Raw genomic sequence first — 20,607 nt, 5'->3', positions numbered from 1 at the left:
TTGTGCCACATACAAAAGTTAACTCAAAATGAATCACAGACCTAAATGTAAAATCTAAAATGATAAAACATCTAGAAAGAAATGGGAGAAAATCTTGTGACCTTGTGTTAGGCCAAGATTTTTTACATAGGACACCACAAGCACAATTCATAAAAGAATAAATTAATAAATCGGACTTCATCAAAATTCAAACTTGTGCTCTGCGAAAGACGTTGTTTAGAGACTGAAAAGACAAGCCAAAGACCGGGAGAAAATAACTGCAAATAACATATCCAACACAGGACTTGTATTCAGAATACATAAATAACTCTCAAAATTTGATAACAAGAAAACAAACAATTCCAATAAAAAAGTAGGAAAAAGCCGAAACCGGTTTGGCTCAGTGGATAGAGCGTCGGCCTGCGGACTGGGGGGTCCCGGGTTCGATTCCGGTCAGGGGCATGTGCCTTGGTTGCGGGCACATCCTCGGTGGGAGGTGTGCAGGAGGCAGCTGATCGATGTTTCTCTCTCATCGATGTTTCTAGCTCTCTGTCCCTCTCCCTTCCTCTCTGTGAAACATCAATAAAATATATTTTAAAAAAAAGTAGGAAAAAGATTTGAACAGATACTTCACTAAAAGATGCAGGATGGCAAACAGGCACATGAAAATATGTTTAAAATCATTAGTCCTTATGAAAATGCAAATGAAAACCACAATGAAATACCACTGCACACTATTAGAATGACTAAAATAAAATAAAAATACTGACAAGACCAAGTGCTGATGAGGATGTGGAGAAACTGGGATTCTCATACATGGCTGGTGGGAATCTGAAATGGTACTTTGGAAAACAGTATTGGAATTTTTTAAAGAACTTAAAGAAAGGTAGATCTACCATATGATCAAATAATTCCATCCCAAGGGAAAAGAAGGTATATGTCATACAAAGACTTGTACATGAATATACATAGAATCTTTTTTTCAGTCATAGCCAAAACCTAAAAATAACTCAAATATCCATCAGCAGGTGAACTGATAAATTCTGGTACATCTAGCCCTGGCCGGGTAGCTCAGATGGTTAGAGCATCATCCCCATACACCAAGGTTGCAGGTTAGATCCCTGGTCAGGGCACATACAAGAATCAACCAATGGGCTCAGCCGGCGTGGCTCAGTGGTTGAGTGTCGACCTATGAACCAGGAGGTCATGGTTCGATTCCTGGTCAGGGCATATGCCCAGGATGCAGGCTCAATCCCCAGTGTGGGGCATGCAGGAGGCAGCCAATCAATGATTCTCTCATCATTGATGTTTCTATTTCTCTCTCCCTCTCCCTTCCTTTCTGAAATCAATAAAAATATATTTTAAAAAAGAATCAACCAATGGGTGCGTAAATAAGTGAAACAAAGTGAAAAAGTCGATACTTTTCTCTTTTAATCACTCTCTAAAAAAATCAATAAATAAAAACAATTTCAAATTTTGGTACATCCATACTATGGAATACTACTCAACAATAAAAAGGAATGAAGTACTGATACACACAATGACATGGGTGGATCTCAAAATCACTATGCTGAGTAAAAGAAGCCAGACCAAAATAAGTGTAAATACTGTATAATTTCATTTATATGAAACTCTAGAAAATGCAAACTAATCTATATTGGCAGAAAGCAGTTCATCAGTTGTTGCCTAAAGATGGGGGGAGGGATGAATTACAAAGAAGCTGAGGAAACCTTTGGGGGTGATGGATATATTCAGTATCTTGACTGTGGTGATGGTTTCATGAGTATAAACATATGTCAAAACTTATCAAATTGTACATTTTAAATATGTGCAGTTTATTATGTGTCAATTAGACCTCAATAAAGCTGTTCAATATATAAAAGTAATTAATATAGTCAATAATACTATTGTAATAACTATGTATGGTGCCAGATGAGTACTAGACTTATCAGGGTGATCACTTCGAAAGGTATATAAATGTCTATTCACTATATTGTACACCTGAAACTAATATAATATCGTATGTCAACTATAACTAAAAAATAAAATTTAAAAATAATCTTAAAAAGATTTTTTTAAAGGAAGAATATAGCTGAAGTCCCTATCATCACAAAGGGAAGAGAGAGGGTGGACATGTTTTGTCACCAAATTCCAAAATATTTGAACAAAGATGATTACCCAGAAGCTTGAAGAAATGAGAACTAAAATTATAAAACTCACAGAGGAACCACAACTTATTGTCCTCTAAAGTGCTAGTGAAGGAACCCAAGGCTGTTTGAGGAACGTTTCTAACATTTTTAGGTTGTCAGAAGGGGCAGCAAGGACAACCACAATGTCGTATAGCACATCTCCAACAGAGATGTGTTTGGAGGGATTCCTCCCCCATCAAGCATTCCATATGTCCTATGGGTACCTAAAACTCAACATATCCCAAAACGACCTCATCTTTTCCATTCCACTACCTATATTCTCTAACTTGGAAAATGATACTACCTTATTGAGTCAAAGCCCATTAATTCTACCCTTTTAATATCTCTTGCATCCCACCCCAACCCCTCCATCACTGCCCTGATTCCAGCCCCATCATTTCTCCTCTGGACTACTGTGATAAGTCCCTAGCTGGTGTACATCCTCATCTGACCATGCTATTCTCCTTTTAATACTTCTGTGCCCCCACCTTACAAAGGATTTCTTTAGATGCACATTAGAATCACATGAGGAATTTAGAAAACATAAATGTTTAGACTCATTCTCATAGATTTTGATGTATTTGGTCTTAGGTGGGGCAGAACATTCCCCCCCCCAAAAAAACTTTCCAGTTAATTCTAATGTGCAACTAGAGTTAAGACCCACTGCTCTGAAGCAGTGGTTCTCAAACTCCATTGAGCATCAGAATCCCCTACAAGTCTTGTTAAAACAGATTGCTGGGCCAGGCTGGTGTGGCTCAGTGGTTGAGCGTTGACCTATGAATCAGGCTGTCACCATTTGATTCCCTGTCAGGGTACATGCCCAGGTTGTGGGCTCGATCCCCAATGGGGAGCGTCCAAGAGGCAGCCGGTCAATGATTCTCTCTCAGCATTAATGTTTCTATCTCTCTTTCCCTCTCCCTTCCTCTCTGAAATCAATAAAAATATATTTTAAAAAACAACAACAACATAGGTTTCTGGGCCCAAACGTCAGATTTTCTGATTCATTAGGAATAGAGTAGGGCTCAAGAATTTGCCTTTCTAACAAGTTCCTGGTTAATGCTGCTGTTGCTGGTCCAGGGACCACACTTTGAGAACCATTGCCCTAAATAATTTTAAAGCCTGTGCTTGCCATAACCTATCAAGCCCTTCAGCATCTGCTTCCCGTCTCTCCCATTTCATTTCTTATCACTCCTGACCTCACATTCTGTACCCTAGGCATAATAAATTACTCTCAGCTTTCACATCATGCTGTGCTATTTCATGCCACCAAGCCTTGGCAGATGCAAGTTCCTTTGCATAGAATGTGCCCCCTCCACTCAATCTCTGCACACAGCAAACATCCATTAATCCTTCAAGGCTAAGAGCATGCATACATCACTTCCTTTGTGAAGCCTTCACTATTCCCTTCCCATGGAGAGTTGGCAAATTGCTTCCTGGATGTTGCTACCGACAATGCACTGTCTTACTAGTATATTTATTTGTGCACATATCTATGAGGTCTAGAGAGTCAGACATTTCTTTGTTCACCTGGATTAGCAGCATTGAGCACAGGGCCTGGCCCGGAGTAAGTGCTTAGCAAATGTCTCTGGATGAACTGAATTGGGAATCATCTCCTTACTGGAGGTAGGTACTAGGGGTTGGGAACCCTGTTACCCAAATAGGCTGGTTAACCCTTGGGATTCTTTGATGGTGCCAGAGTTATTGGTGTTGCTTGCTCCTGAAAATTGATGAGACCTGTCTAAACAGACAGGACTTTGAACCACAGACAGCTCAGGTTACCAGGCTAATCAACTTGGCCATGGCCTATGATGGTAGCAGAAAAGGAAAGGGCCTTCAGAGCTACCTGGAGGTTGGAAAAACTTACAAAGAGACTTCATTGTGATGGCAGAACATCCTGCCTGCTTTTTTGTCCATTGTTCTGTCTGTCTGTATATCCCCAATCAAACTCTACCTGGATGTACAGGTACTCAAAAGCAGCAGGATCCCGATGCAGTAGCTCCACAGGGTCTTTGGGAAAGAAGCTTATTCGGAAGAGGCATTTCATTCCATGATAGTGTGTCCGCTGTACCACCTGAATTCAAGGGATGAGAAGTGGGGGGCAAAGAGATCTGGGAATCAATAGCTATGCTGGTAGGAGCCAGCTTGGTGGCTCCTCAAGGTGGGGCTTGGGGCAGAGCAAGGGTGCTGTCTCCCAGCTGACCAATTCCAATTACCCTTAGAGAAAAGTGATGAGGAGCCAGATCTTTTCTGCCCTTCTGACCCAAGTGACTAGAATTTTTGAATCACTTAGCCAGAATGTGGCTTTTATCAACAATTGAGTCTAGGGCCCCAGATACTGGATAGGAAGAGAGGGCTCCTAGGAATTTCTCTCTTTTCTTGCTGTGGGGCTAATGCAGAAGGGCCTGGCTTCAAACAGAGTAAGTTGCTAATTAGAAGCTAAACCAAAGATTTAAAATCCCATTTGGAGGTATAGATGAAACAAGTGGGAAATATATATTAGTAATTGCTGAAACTGGCATTGGGTAATGAGGGGGTCCCTATACAATCCCTTTTAATCTTATATATTTGAGAGTTTTTTGTTTTGTTTTGTTTTTCAATAAAAAGGTTAAAATCCCATTTGAAATAAGCGATCAATTGGATTCAAAAGACCTCTGGAGGGGTGGGGAGGCGTTTAGGCCTCCCTCCAAGCAGGATACTCACAACCTTCCCTTCATAGATGGTAACCTGTGAATCCTTGGATTGCATTTGGCTGAGAACTAAACTTGAAGAATTTTCCTTTCCAAAATCTTTCCATTTTTTGTGTCTGATTTTGGCTTTTGTTTCATTTCCATTTAGCCATTTCTTCCCAATTGTTCCTCTCCAACTCCTTCCCTCCCTCTCTGGAAATACTGATTGGCCCTGGTTGCCTCTTTGGCTCTTCCTGGTGCTTTACTGTTGGTGAAATACTATGCAGCCATCCTGGATTTCCCCAGCCTTTTTCATATAGTAAAGGCTAAGATGATAAGATGCTTTCTCCTACTCTGCTTTGGAAGTTGACATGGGTGACATACTGCCCATTCTTGGCCTCATTCAGCTCATTCCCATCCCACACTTGTCCTGGCCTCACTGGCCTCACAAGACTCCATTGGCTGATCCCTTCATTACAGTCTTCATGTGAAGGCCAAGTTTCCTCTTGGAGGCAGAAAAGTCTAGCAGGCACTGCTTCCAGGAGACAGGACAGTTGACAATGTTCTTCAGCTCAGCATTCCAGGAGCCATGCAACAAATTACCACCCCACACTTTTTCTATAAAGACCAGGACTAACAATCGTCATGCCCTTTTTAGGTTACAAGGGACATTGCCAAAAGTCTTCTGGAGGTAGGTAATATAGACTTTGATTGAGAACAGTGACTTCTGGGAAATGGCTGAACATATCATTATGAATTTTCCAAAATAAGAGCACCTGGGGTCCTCTTCTCTAGTAGAGGCCACATGCAAAGCTATCAAGCCAGGATAAAAGAGTTACTTACATAAGCCAGGGGCTGCTTGTCCTGGAGAAGCAGGAACTTGTGGTTCTGTTCTGGCCCAGCATACTCAAGGACAAGAGCAAAGTGCTCAATGTACCTAAGCGAAAGACGGTCCTGTAATGTCACCATCACATCCTATGAAAAAGAAAAGAGCCTTAAGAGGGAGATCCTTTCCAGTTCTAATCTACTCTAAGCACCAAACATGGGTAAGGGGGACTGAATACTAAGAAAGTAAGTCATGGGGGGAAGGCTGAGACTGGGGAAGTAGGCCAGACAGAGACACCAGCCTTTATGTGCTTCAGATGAGGAGAGTGATGCATGAGTGCTATTTAGAGGCCTTGGCCCCGGGAAATAGCAATGGTGCAGGGGGTAGAGAGAAGTATTTCTGAATTTGGCCTGGCCAGGCATATAGCAAAAGAAGGTCATGGCTGGCCATATTTTCTTCCCTCTCTTCTTCTTTTCAACAAATTATTTCCTGAGTGCTTACTAAGTGCCAGGCACTCTAGTAGTTCTTCCCTCACCTTCATCATCATCATCTTCTTCTTTTTTTGTTGTTAATCCTCACCTGAGGATATTTTTTCCATTGATTTTTAGAGAGAGTGGAAGGGAGAGAGGGAGGTAGGGAAAGAGAGAGAGAGAAACATTGATGTGAGAGAGAGACATCAATTGGTTACCTCCTGCACGCACCCTGACTGGGTCAGGGGACTGAACCTGCAACCTAGGTAGGTGCCCTTGACTGGAATTGAATCCACAACTCTTCATTATAACCACTGAGCACACCAGCCAGGACTTCTCTGACCTCAGGTAAGAATGTTCACTCTGGTTTGTCCCTCAACTCTTTATTTAGGAATTTTAAAAAGCAAAACTGATAATTTTATGATTAAAAAGTCGACTTTCTGGATTTAAAAATTTAAATAGAATGACTTGAGTTACTGGCAAAATATTCATTTTTTATAACAGCTGGATTTTAGAGACAATCATCTTAGCAACTTGAAAAATGTGTTCATGCAGAGGAACTACGTCACATGTCTTGTGTACAGTCATAAATCTGACTACTTCTGGGCTCCATCTGCTCTGCTGCCCTACTTTTATTATTAGGGTGTCTGGAAACATATCTGTGGGGGCTGGCCAAATGTCAGTTTGAGACTTCTGCCATCTATTTGCCTACACTGGGCTCCAATGTGTGTGTTCGTGGAGTCAGCATCACTCAGCCTCCAAAGGCCGGAAAGAAGCAGGCTTGGGAATGGGAAGCTCCCTTACAGCCAGGGCTTCAAAAAAACCCCACAGTGAACATGAAAAAGTCATTGATCCATTCAAATGTTCAGCTGGAAATGGGTGTGTAGTTGAGAGTACCCTTTTGTATTATCCAAGTAGTCACAGATGCACCATTGTTTCTGGAGCTCTGGCAGGAACAAATGAGGTTTTCTTTGCAGTTCGGCTGCATTGTGATTGTGGACAGCCAAGTCTTGGTGATTGCCAACTGGTGTTACAAGTGTAACAGCCCCCATGCCAAGCTGTTAATACACTCAGGTACTTCTCTGGGACAAGTGAATAGCCAGCACACCCTACCTAAAGTTAGGGTAAGATCACAAGCTAGGGGGCACTGTTGTCCTAGAAGGCTGGGGCTACCTGAAAGCCAGAATGGTGATGTAAGGTGGGAGAACACTTGGAGATGGCTCCAAGGGGAAATAGAGGAGTAAAGGCTCCAGTGTAGGGAAAGGTCTAGAGTGGACATACCAACCCATGAAACAACACCAAGGAGGATTCTGACACAAAGAAATATCCACATCTGGAGGTGGGGCATTTGGATACTCCTGGTGATCTAGTTCCGGTTCAATGCCCCTCCCACAGACTAAGACATTCAATAGTCAAGAGATAATCTCAGGGCACCCTAAGGAGTATGTTTCAGTCCTAAGACCCATGAGGGATCCACCCAGGCCTTAGCTTTCGGAAGAAACTCTTGGTTCAATCAACATGGGGTAGGCTCAGTGTTTTGCAACTCAGGTGCTACTGGCCCTTTGGGCAGGACAATTCTTTATAATTCAGGGACTGTCCCACTCCCTACAGGACACTTAGCATCTCTGACTTTGAGAGACTAAATACCAGTAGCATTCATGGGGATAATCCCCAATTGCTTCAGACATCCCCAAAAGCTGTTTGGGAGGGGGCAGTGCCAACCCGGGCTGTGAACCACTGGCAATGCTAGTTCTGAACACCTAATAATTCCTTTTTATTTTTAAAGTATATATATTTTTTATTGACAGTAAAAAAGAGCCTACAGCACCCAGTATTCCCAGGTGGTCTCCCATCCAAGTATTAACCAGGCCCACCTGATAACTCCTCTTAGGGAAAGTTTCCTAGCCCAAGGGTTTCTCCATTTACAGGTTTGTCATAGCCTCCGTATGGGTAACTAAGAACATCTTTGAGCCCAAGTGGGTTTTCTGGGCAGGCACTGTAGCCGCCCATTAGTCTGGACAGCATTGTTTAAGTGGAAATATTCATTCTGAAAATGGTGTTCTCTTTGAGGATAGAGTCCAGAAGAAGCAGAAACAGACATTTCTATCCCAGAACAGAGTTGAACCTGGGGTTAATTTTATCATCACCTCTCTTCTTCAGGACTAAGGGAATTGCTACAACTTTTAGACAGCTGGCTGAACCATTAAGAATCACAGCTCAGTAATTGCTCTTCCTGTGAAAAGAATAGTCAAAGGGACTGTTGCTGGACTTTTCAAATCTTGGTTCAGTGCTTAAGATCTGCTTGCTATTTAAAAAGCAAAGCATGTCTAAGCTAATCTCCTGAGATATTGCATTTGCTGATTTCTTTGCGTAAACTTACGTAGGTGTTATTGTATAAATATAAAACACATTTTGCTTTATAAGTGGTTTAATGATCTTCACACTCCTTAGCTGCTGAGTCTTGAAAGGCCCAGCATAACACCAACACAAATCAGTTCACCAGTAGATGTGTGTGGACATGTGTGCACACACATGCACACATTTATGCAAACACATACACATGTGTGGCATACACACACATTTACAATCATTAGCACAGAACTGGGAATACAAATACCACCCCACTTTTATCTGAGGACTGTGTGTTTTTGCATCCTGGTGGGCTCACAGCAGCAGGAGCTCAAAGGCCACCTTGTTCTGGCAGCAAGCAGCTCTGTGCAGAATCAGAGGAACCCAAGGACCAATAGCTGTGTGTGCTCTGGAGAGGGCAATGCTGACCCAAGGGAGGAGACTCTGTATGTACCTTAACAGTGGTCCGGCCATCAAATGTGAAAGACTTGATCTGTCCATTTTCTAAGAAGACCTTCAGGACATTGGGGATGAGGAGAAGAGCTTCTTTCTTCATCATTTTCTGTGAATAGGCAGGGAAAGGACAACAAGAGGGTCTCATTTAGGATGAAAGAAACCAGAAGAGTGTAGAAAGGAAGAGAAAAGAGTGAGTGAAGGAGACAGGGAGCCAAAAGTATGATAGGACAAAGAGACAGAGGAAAGAGCAGATCAATAATAATGTTACATGGACACCAAAACCAAATTCTCTAAGACACTGGGCCATAACAAAAGTTCTCCAATTGATGTCACAACACACCCACATTCTACTATGGCTCAAAGCTCCGCAGCTTCAGAGACCACCACACACTGAAGGGCTGATGGGAGGCCTCTTTAGGAGCCCATATCACTCATCTGCTCCTATCTCCTGACACCTCCTTTTCCACCAGGCCCTTCAAATATCAAGTTCACTTCCACATCCATGCATTTGCTTTACCATTTCCCTTCCCCTGTAACATCCTAGGTCCTTCCTGAACTGGCACCTGCCTACTTCCCAGACTCATGTCTTGTTATACCCATGCTGCTCTTTCATGTCTCCATACCTCTGACAAGTCATCATTCAGGGACTGTCTTACTCCCTACTGGACACTTAGCATCCCTGACTTGAGACACTAAGTGCCAATAGCATGCCAAACCATGGGAATAACACACAAAAAAACCACTCAGACATTTCCAAAATTTCTCTGAAAGTGGACATTATTGACCGTGATTGAGAAACACTGACAAGACCCATGTTTGAACACCTGATTATTCCTTAGCAAAAATTGTCCTGGCCTATGCATTTATTTATTTATAGAGTGGTGCATGTTTAAATTCTCAAAAAATATTTGTAAAATAAAGACTGTTCCCTCTACCTTCCTCAGCAAACTCCTACTCATCCTTTTTTTTAAATTTATTTTTATAAATATATTTTTATTGATTTTAAAGAGAAAGGAAGGAAGAGGGAAGAAGAGAAGAACATCCATCGACTGGTTGCCTCCTGTGGGGGATCGAACCTACAACTCAGACATGTGCCTTGACTGGGAATGGAACCAGCGACTTTTTGGTGCATGGGATGATGCCCAACCAACTGAGCCACACTGGCCAGGGCTCTACTCATCCTTTAAAATTCAGCTTACAGATAAATTCTGGAAAGCCTTGTCCAGTATTGCCAGGACCTTGAACCTGGTGTTCCCATGTGTACCAAAAGCAACATATACACACCTCTCTCAGTGCTCTTCTCATATTTAAAGAAAATGTTTGTCCTTCACAATCAAACACTGAGCTCAGAGCACAATAACCATGTCCTATTCAATCTTTGTAGTTTCATTGACAAGAGTCCTTGGCACACAGTTAGTGCTCAATAAATTGCTGCTGAATATACTAGTATGAGCAGTAGGTGCTTATATGTGCTTACTTGAATTATTCATCAGGAGAATCCAACCGTTTCCCAGGGCCAACATCATTACTTTTTTAGGAACTGATGGACAGATTCCTTAATTCATTGGGTTTTCATTGGGCCTGTACTATATTCCCTGCACTGTGCTAAGCCCCATGGGGGTTATGGCAAAAACAGAAGACCTGGGCTTAGTCTTATACTCTTGTTGTAGTGACTTGGCATATGCACACATCCATTAGAGAATGATTATAAAACCAAAACAAACTAAGAGGTGTTAAGTTTTCCCAGTTGAGGTAAATTGGATTTTTATTTTTATTTTTTTACTATATTTTATTTATTTTTTACAGAGAGGAAGGGAAAGGGATAGAGAGTTAGAAACATCGATGAGAGAGAAACATCGATCAGCTGCTTCCTGCACACCTCTTACTGGGGTTGTGCCCACAACCAAGGTACATGCCCTTGACCAGAATCAAACCTGGGACCTTTCAGTCCGCAGGTCGACGCTCTATCCACTGAGCCAAACCGACTAGGGTTGAATTTTTATTTTGAAGGAGATGATGGGTGTGGACTATTGGAGAGGTCATAAGAGAACAGTCCAAATCTAGGAACTGCCATGAACAAAGTATGAAAACATGAACAAGTAAGTCTTCCTGGATCAGGGTTTGGTTGGCAGTGGTGGAGAGCCAGGAATCAAGCCATAGTGGGAAGTGATGGGTTATAGAGCTGGAGAAGTGTGACTCCCTGGTCCTCTCCCTGATCCTGAGATACTTTGCTCCTGCCAAGCCCAGAGCCCTGGATCCCCAGGCGGATGACACTCAATGGTGGCAGGTTTTTTTTGTTTGTTTGTTTTGTTTTTAATATATTTTATTGATTTTTTACAGAGAGGAAGGAAGAGGGATAGAGAGTTAGAAACACCGATGAGAGAGAAACATCGATCAGCTGCCTCCTGCACATCTCCTACTGGGGATGTGCCCGCAACCAAGTTACATGCCCTTGACCGGAATCGAACCCGGGACCTTTCAGTCCGCAGGCCGACGCTCTATCCACTGAGCCAAACCGGTTTTGGCAATGGTGGCAGGTTTTATTTAGCACACTGGGTTGGACTCAGATAATTACTTAATTGATTTTGTTTAAAAATAGAGTTGGCAAGGAACACCCACAGGATTTATTTTTGCTCCAGCTGCTTAATAAAGCCCTGGAACATGAAGGGCAGGGGATGATAGGACAACCCGGTATCACCGGGGCATGGACTTCCCCAGGTCCCAACCAATGGTGAAGCTGCTATGGTCTACACTAGTGGTGGTGGTGGAATGCTGTTGCCATTTCCTAAGCACAACTACAGTGAAAACATTTATGTCTGTCTCTCTTGCAGACAAGAGCCTTGTACCACACCTAGTGGCCTGTCCTGAAGCAACAGAAATAATCTGGGTGGGTCCTGAATACTCTAGGGCCGTGGTCAGCAAACTGTGGCTCGCGAGCCACATGCGGCTGTTTGGCCCCTTGAGTGTGGCTCTTCCACAAAATACCAGGGCCTGGGCGAGTCTATTTTGAAGAAGTGGCATTAGAAGAAGTTTAAGTTTAAAAAAATTGGCTCTCAAAAGAAATTTCAATCGTTATACTGTTGATATTTGGCTCTGTTGACTAATGAGTTTGCCGACCACTGCTCTAGGGCATTCCCATTCAGACTGGTCTGGAGTAGGGGCTTGATTCTGCCTGTAGCTAGCTGAGACATATGGAGAGGGAAGTCATGGTGGAGAAAGAGGAGGATGGGGAAGGAAGAGCGGAAGGGAGAAGAAAGGAAGAGAGAATAAAGGAGGGGAAGAAGGTAAGGGAGAGGAAGGGAGGGATTTCTTCACTGAGTGGCCTGGCCTTGGTTCGTTACTATGTAATGCTGAGATGTGATAGGTAATTCCTGTCTGTACTTTCCAAAATCAAGTCACATTTCCTCTGGATTTTCAAGGGCTCATGACATAAACATCATCTTAGTAACTTGGATCACAGGGTCTGTTTCACCCTGATCTACAGGGACTCCATACTGCTCCCTTTCCTCTCTCTTCACCAACCCCTGCTTCTCTTCAACTTCTGCTAGGACTGATGTAAAGCCCAACCATTACTTATTAAGACAGCTTACCAGTGGGGCACTGTACTTAGTTCCTTGGGCTTTGCATCCTTCCTCCAACAGGAGGATGAGTTTGGGATGAGTTTGGGAATGAGAGTCAGGGAAATGGGGATGAAAGACATCTGTGTCTTCTATCCCTTCTTCTTAGTGACTCTGTGTCAAATAACTATAGAAGTGCCTGGCATCCTACTGATTTCCCCATTCAGTCTGGGCCTACTAGCTTCCCTAAACTGCAGCTGCGCCTCAGTACATAAATGTCATGGGTCTCCTGAGACCCAATCCCATGACAGCCAGCAAAAGCACACAGAAGGCTGGCAACTCTGGCTATCCCTTCCCCCCATCTCCAACCCCCACCCTACCTGCACTCCACATCCCACCCTCACCAGATATCACCATCATCTGCAGATTCCTGAGGGACTCTGTCAAGCAATAATCCATGATTGCTTACCACACATCTTTCTGCTTTAAATCCACCTCTTCTCATTGCTTATCTGGAGCAGACAGCTCAGCTCATGTAAACCCCACAAAGAAGTGAGAAAGATTGAGGGAGGACCATAACCTCCCAAATTGGTCAGTACATGGCATGGGCTGCCAAGTGTCACCTGCTCCTCAAAAAGACTCAGCGGGGTATCCTATGCTGTCTCAAGCTGAACACCCAACATCACCGAGATATATCCCATGGCAGGGAACAGGTATTTATTTTGCATCTTTTGTGGCGCTGGGAACACAGCAGATGCCTAATAAAAGCTTTGTGACTTAATGAGAGTCTGTATCACCATTCACCGCACAGTCCTCTTCAGTCAAGATGTGGAGCTGCAGAAGAGAGCTCAATTTCAATGTGAAGAGAGCTCAATTTCACTAGCCACTGTCTCTCTGGATCTTTGGAAAACCATTACTTAGTTCATGCTTCTATCAAGTAGCCAAGAGACGTTTATGGAGCATTTGTTCTCAGTGTATGCTGCTGTGCTAGACATGAAATTTCTCTAAGCACCATGAGGATCTTGAGTGGATTGATAACATATTATTTCACAATGCCCAGGGCCTCTTTGGATGACATATACCCCTCATTTGCTATCCACTCAGAGCCCCAAGGTCTCCCTCTCCAACCCCTTGGTTATGCTGTCCACTCTGATGAGCAGCAGATGAGCAACTGCCTCAGAGCAAGACCTCGATGGCTGGGCCAATTCTGGACTTACTGCATTTGTTTCTCCAACTGCCACCTGCTCGGAAAATCGGACCTTCACAGGATTGGATTTCAGCTTGGCCTTCTTTGCAGCACTGATGAAGGCAGATTTGGGGGACTGGAAAAAGAACAGAGGGCTGGTGAGTTCTCCATCTCTGAGAAAAACCTGACCTTTGCCACACCAGAGTTAAGATGTCTCAGGATGGGTACACTTTCCCTTACTAATCAATAAGTCAATAAGTATTGATCCCCCATTAGGTGCATTGCACCCTCTCCCTCTCCCTTCCTCTCTGAAATAAATAAAAATATATTTTTTAAAAAATTTCCCACAAATTCAGCAGGACACATGGTTATCAAACAAATGGTTACCAAACACTGAAACTAAGTCTTTCCTGGGTGCTCCTTGGATTGGATGAAATGCAGGAGTCATGTCTTCAGAGGCATTTATTCATTCATGTGACAAATTTAGGGAGGACCTTTTATGTGCCAGGCACTGCTCTAGGTGATGAGGGAGTCAGCAGTAAACAAGACAGACAAAACTCCCTGACCTCAAGGAACATCCATTCTAGCAGGAACAGACTTACAATAATAATCAAATAGCTTTTAGATAGCAAATAAGGACTATAAGGACAAACTGAGCAGAGTAAGGGATGCCACAAAAGAATGAGCAAGTGATGACAGAAATGATGGAAGTGTTAGTTTAGACAGGATGGTCAGGAAAGAGGTGATATTTAAACAGAAAACTGAAGGAAGTGAGGGAGAGAAACCAAGAGACTATCTGGAGAAAGAGCTTTCCAGGTAGAAAGAACAATAAAAGCTCTGAGGTCGGAGTAGAAGTAGGGTGCATGAGGAACAGCAAGGGAGCCTAGTGAGGCCAAAGCAGAATGATTGAGGGGGAGTCAGAGGAGTCATGCTTGCAGAGGCAGTGAGGGGCAGGGTCATGTAGGGCCTTGTAAACCATGGCAAGAATTTTAGATTTTACTCCACTGGATGGTTTTGAGCAGACAGGGTGTGACTTGCTTTTTAACAGGACTCCTCTGGCTGCTGTGTGGAAAATAGTGTAGGAGTATGATTCCAAAGTAGGGAGACCAATTAGGAGTCTACTGCAATAATAAGTTAAAATATGATGGCAGATTGGGCTAGGGTAGGAATAATGGAGATGATAAAAAGTGAGTGAATTCTGGATATATTCTGAAGATAGAACCAAGACATTATGTTGACAAATTGGATATAGGAGTAAAAAAAGAGAGGACTCAACAGGAAGAATAGGGTTGTCATTTTCTGAGATGAGAGACTGGGGGAAATCAGGTTGGGGCTTCTTCAAACCACCTCCCCTACCAGCCTTGCCATGGAGTCTTTGAATCCTACAATCCAGAATTTTTTTTTTTTACTTTTTAAAAATTGTTGACACTATTACAGATGTCCACATCCCTCCATTTGCCCACCTCCACCCAGCCCCCAACCCCCAGAATTTCTTTATATTAAGTCCATGAAAGTCTCTGGCATATAGGAAGGCCATACATAAAGCTATTTTCTGCCATTAATGCTGTGGTTGAGATTCATTTACCACATCAGCCATATGAGAGCAGGGTCCTAAGAAAGGCACACCAGAAACAAATGTCCCCACCAGACCTAGGGCCCTGGTCCCAGCTGTGTTGTCTTCCATAGCCAGTAATCTCATTACCCACATAGGGCAGATTGCAGAAAGCCACCTGTTCAACCTGAGTCCAGCAGGAACCTCAGTCGGTGTCAGTCCAGGCTGCATGGCAGAAACACTGAAGGAGCTTTTAAAACTCTATGCCAAAGTCCCACCCAAAGCAATTACATTGAATCCCTGGGAATGGGGCCCAGGTATTTGTATTTTTAAAGCTTCTGATGATATCAAAATGCAGCTATGGTTGGGAACACTGAACTAAAGGAACCTTGGACATCTCATCCTGAGCCACAGGGATAATTTGTTGGCTGGAGATGATATAGCACAACGAAATCCAGGGCTGGATATTGTTCCAGAGTGATTACAATATTGATTGTTCATGGGAGTTGAGACATGTCTTTGTGTGTTGCACACCTTGGTGCTCAAATCCTGGGTGGGGAGCTGTAGGCTGTGGCAGGAGCACAAGAAAGGGGCAAGAGAGAAAGATCTATAGCTATGTTCAGGCAGTTCTCCTTGACTCCACCAGTTTTCCAAATTTCCACTTGAGATGCTACAGACATGAGGAGGTGAAGTCATTCTAACTCACAGACACCCTCTCCTTTTTCTATGATCATCTGTTATGGGATGACCCCCTGCACAGTGTGGAACAAGGCGTCTCTAGACACCTGAATGGGCCATGCTGTCAGCTCTTGATTTTTACACATGAAACAGAGGCCTGGGAAGAGGATATGATTTATTCAGTTATCAAAATAATTTAGTAGTGGAACCGAAACTAGAAACCAGATTTCCTGAGTCTTGGATTAGTGATTGTTCCTCACAGCAGGCTAAAGTGAAAAGTGCATTCCTGATCTTTCATCCACTGGTTCTAGTTCTACCTTGATCCTACTGAAAATATATTCAAACATATGAAGAATCCAAACTAGTATTCTTTTATGTATTCACCTATAGGGAGGGGACAGCCTCCTTGCTATCCCTATCAAAAGTCCAAAATTAGATCCTGTCCTAGAGATACCACTACAAACAAAATATTCAGATATATAGGAGCAAAACCATGAAGGAGTAAGTGGAATAGCCATTATTTTCAGGGATTATAATCATTTAGGTGTCTATTACAGAGATATTTTCAGCTTATTTATGCCTTATCATTGGCCCTTGCCCTGTTGGTCTCTAAGATTCCATCCTATTCTCAGTCTTTAGCCTTGATCGCTTATGGTGACTCACTCATTGCCGTGTTCTTTGCTATATGTCACAGAGTCACATTTAGCTTTGTGCTTCAACACAGTGATACCTGCCTTGCTGTGTGGATACCAGGGGCTCTTGAAGGTTACTCTGTCCCAAAGCATATCCAAAGCTTAGCTATGTGACCTGAAGTTTTAAGTACTGAGGTCACTCATTTGAATTAAGATATTGAGAATTGGGAAGGCCCTGGTCAAACTGCGAATGTGGTATGAGGGAGGAGTATTGAACACAATTCAGGGGCCAGCAGACTATGGCTTGCATGGGCCAAATCCTGCATACCATGTGATTTTTTAAATCAACACCCAAGGATATGTTTATTGATGAGAGAGAGAGAGAGAAAGAAAAAGAGAGAAAGAGAGAGAAACATCAATTGGTTGCTTCCCTATGTGTCTGACCTGGAATCGAACCTGAGACCTTTTGGTGCATGGGACACTGTCCAGCACAGCACACCACCAGCTTTTATACATAAAACTTTATTGGAACACAGCCATGCTCTTCATTTATATATTGCTGATGGCTGCTCTGTACTATCATGTATGGCCTACAAAGCTTAAAATAATATGGCCCTTTACAGAAAATGTTTGCCAACCTCTTCACTAACTCATTAGCATAGAGCCACCCACTGTTTCTAAAGCATTCCTGATGACAAGAATCACTGAGAAATGCTTGTTAAAATACAGATTCCTAAGCCTACATCAGACTTAAAAAGTCAAAATCTCTGAGGGGGTAAGGCCCAGGAATTTATGTTGTTGAAAATGACCTAACCCATTAAGCATAGATTAATTGAGTACCTTAAAGCTGAGACATCTGAGCTCTTCACTGACCCATTTTTCCTTCAAGCAGCTAGGAGTATCATTTTGAAATAAGCACCCTTTCTGGATAAAATGAATTTTGGCTTGAAACATGGGATTAGAATTGCTAAGTACCCCCAGGGTCACTGCAAACCCCTTGAAGCAAATATTAAGCCAGCAGCTCGGTGGAATGAGCAATAGAGAAGAGAGCCTGCCTCTCCCTCAGGACTGAATTCAGCAGCTGGTGATTCTTTGGCCATTCTTTGGTGGTTCTATTAGCACAGATTTTAGAGTTGTGTTCTCTCATATCTTAGCCAAACTTGGGTGTATGGCCAAACATTTTAGTGCATAATAGAGCCCACTTTGATAACTATGAAAGAATTTTGAGAGGATGAAGCTCAGGTTCCTGAAGCTTTGACAGCCTCTGGATTATCCTTTCTGCTGGCTCACTGTCTTTCACAACTGATCCTACTTATAAGCAATTCCCATAGCAAGCACTGTGGGAGCTTGAGACAATAAAGAGCCATCTTGATTTCATGGGCCCACTAATAAGGGACCCAGGCGGCCTTCCTTCACTTGGGACTATCTAGAGGTGAACATGTCATCTCCCCAGCTCCCAAGGCCTCCCACAAGCCACAGATGACCCTCGCTCCCCATCTATTGCCTAATCAGGTGGTTCTGCCTACAGCTCCCTGGACACACTTGGCTCCTCTGTGTCTCTTCACCACCTTTTGTGGCTCCAGTTTCCCTTTTGCTCAGCTAAAATACATCCCTAAAGCCCAGCTCAAAGTCTACTTTGGTCCTGAATCCTTCCCCAACTCCTCCATCCCCCTCGATGGATTTCCTATAGCACTCCTTGTTAATCCACATGGCAATCGCTCATGTCTCCAATAGGTTGTAAAAGAGATGGCTTATTATATTACTACTAGAAGCCCGGTGGATGAAAATTCATGCACTGAAGAGGGGGTCCCTCAGCCCAGCCTGCCCCCTCTCACAGTCCAGGAGCCCTCAGGGGCGGGAGGCGACCTGACGATCAGGGGAAGACGACGCCCCCATCACACCTCTGCTGCTGCCACTGCTGGCAGTGCAAGCCTCGGCCAGCCCTGGTTACCTGAGTCTCATGTGGCCCTGGGCAGCTGGGCAGCCACCATCCGAGGCTTGCCTGCACCTCGGACTGGCCCTGGGCAGCTGAGTAGCCACTATCTGAGGCTTGCCTGTGCCTCGGACCGGCCCTGGGTGGCTGGGGGGCTGAGGGGACTTGGGGACTCCAGAGGCAGATGCACAAAGCAGCCGGGCCCACCTGGAGGTGGGCCTGCCCTTGCCATGTGCCTGCCACCCCGGCAGGGGTGAGGGGACTGGGTGCCGCCATCTTGTGGTTATGGGCACCACCATCTTTGAGGGCTTGGCAGTAAATTAGCATATTCCCTCCTTATTGGCTGTGGGCGCTGCCATCTTTGAGGGCATGGCAGTCAATTAGTATATTCCCATATTATTGGCTGTGGGCGCTACCATCTTTGTGACGGCATGAGGGTCAATTAGCATATTCCCTCTTTATTAGATACAATGTCTCCCCCTAGCACCAAGCACAGAGTAGCACAGACAAAAAAGATAGCTGATAGCTAAGGTTAATAATGAATTAATCAATTCAGCAAATATTATTTGAGTATCTAATATATGGCAAGCACTATACTTTAAGAGGCTCTGTGAAAAAGCAATTCTTCTGCAGTGGTTCCAATTATGTTGCCTTTTTTTCTGGCCAGGTGGCTCTAAGCAGAGGGTGACTCTTTGGATATAGGCTAAGTTTTCAGAACCAGAAAATCAGGGTTTCATTTGAAGGGACTGTCTGCTTGCTTTACCAGGACCATTCTAGGTCACAACCCAGTATTTTTTTTTTTAAATATTTTTTGAGGACATACTATGTGCCAAGGTCTAATGGTACCAAAATTAATACATACTCAGTCAATTGTGGGGAATAGTTGGTCACTCAAAGATTAAGAACACCCTTAAATACATATAGGCTTAATAAGTGGCTATCTATGCAGAATGGTTTGAGGGGGCCTGGGATAGGACCTCTGTGATTGCCCAATAAATCTCCAAATGGTCTGCCATGGTATGAGTAAACTCCTTTAAAAAGAAAATATCACCTGAAAGAGATTACATATTAGACCAATAGTTCATAATATGTATCTTGGCTACATATCAGAATAATCTGGGGAATCTTTCAAAAGACCAACACCTGGGCTCCATCCCCAGGGCTCAGTCAGGGCTAGAGCCCAAATATTAACATTTGTAAGAGCTTCTCAGGTGGTTCCATTGCATATCCAGGGGTGAGAACCACTATATTAGACCTTTATCAGCCACAGAATGTGGGAGCTGGAAGGAGCCATAGAGATTGTCTGGTCCAACGTTTCCCAAATTCTACTGAGCACTACATTTACTTATGGCTCTTATTAAACACAGATCATTGGGCCACATTCTGGAACTATTGGGACGCTGTCTTCCAGAAGAAGTGGTAATCAAGTTTGAACATAATGAGGGTTTGGTAAGAGGCAGTAGCATCCATGCACCCATGAGATGCCAAGTGATTGCTGTGGACACAGTACTATGTTCTGTGATGTAGGAGCTATAACACTGAACATATGCTGGGGAAGAAGCTTTCACTATAGCTTTAGAGAGAAGATTCTCAGAGTTGATTTTTCTTCTTCACAGTAGTTATGGTCTACAGGGGTCCTCAAACTTTTTAAACAGGGGGCCAGTTCACTGTCCCTCAGACCGTTGGAAGGCCGGACTATAGTTAAAAAAAAAACAAAACACTATGAACAAATTCCTATGCGTACTGCGGGCCCGGGACGAGTCGGCTGCTAAGCAGGACAGGCAGCGGCACCTGGAGGGCCGGATAAATGTCCTCGGCAGGCCGCATGTGGCCCACGGGCTGTAGTTTGAGGATGCCTGGCAAGTCACCTCAAAAACTGAACTAATGAATACTGAACAGTTGCTCCAAGGGGAAAAGTGTGTGTATGTCTCAGTTATATTATAATCTTAAATTCTAAAAGCAACTCATCCTGTAGTTTCTATTTTCTTTATTTTACCAGGAGAAAATTAGGTTCTGAAGTGTTAAGTGACTTGCATAAGGCCGCCCCACTAACAGGGGTGAGAGTTGGGATTCAAACCCTATGCAACTGTCTCCAGAGCCTGAGCTTTTTGCACTATAGTGCACTGCCCCCTAC

General features: G+C 43.6%; 1 protein-coding gene across 12 annotated transcripts in view; it reads right to left on the bottom strand.

The window, feature by feature from the left end:
• The window catches only part of FRMPD3 (FERM and PDZ domain containing 3), a 177,989-nt gene that overhangs the window by 65,115 nt on the left and 92,267 nt on the right, over nt 1-20,607 (bottom strand). For 11 of the 12 annotated variants that reach the window (XM_080653054.1, XM_080653057.1, XM_080653058.1 and 8 more), the window contains 4 exons: nt 13,710-13,814; nt 8,934-9,041; nt 5,678-5,809; nt 4,120-4,239 (listed from right to left, as the gene is read on the bottom strand). In XM_080653054.1, coding sequence (XP_080509180.1) covers nt 4,120-4,239; nt 5,678-5,809; nt 8,934-9,041; nt 13,710-13,814 — 465 coding nt within the window. Of the gene's footprint in view, nt 1-4,119; nt 4,240-5,677; nt 5,810-6,195; nt 6,240-8,933; nt 9,042-13,709; nt 13,815-20,607 lie in introns of those variants that run through there. The other variant, XM_080653055.1, reaches the window with a different exon arrangement.

This window comes from Plecotus auritus (genome assembly GCF_963455305.1).
Source record: "Plecotus auritus genome assembly, chromosome: X".
Classification (NCBI taxonomy): Eukaryota; Metazoa; Chordata; class Mammalia; order Chiroptera; family Vespertilionidae; genus Plecotus; species Plecotus auritus.
Note: the sequence above shows the minus strand (reverse complement) of the source record. Positions and strands in the feature narration are given on the sequence as shown.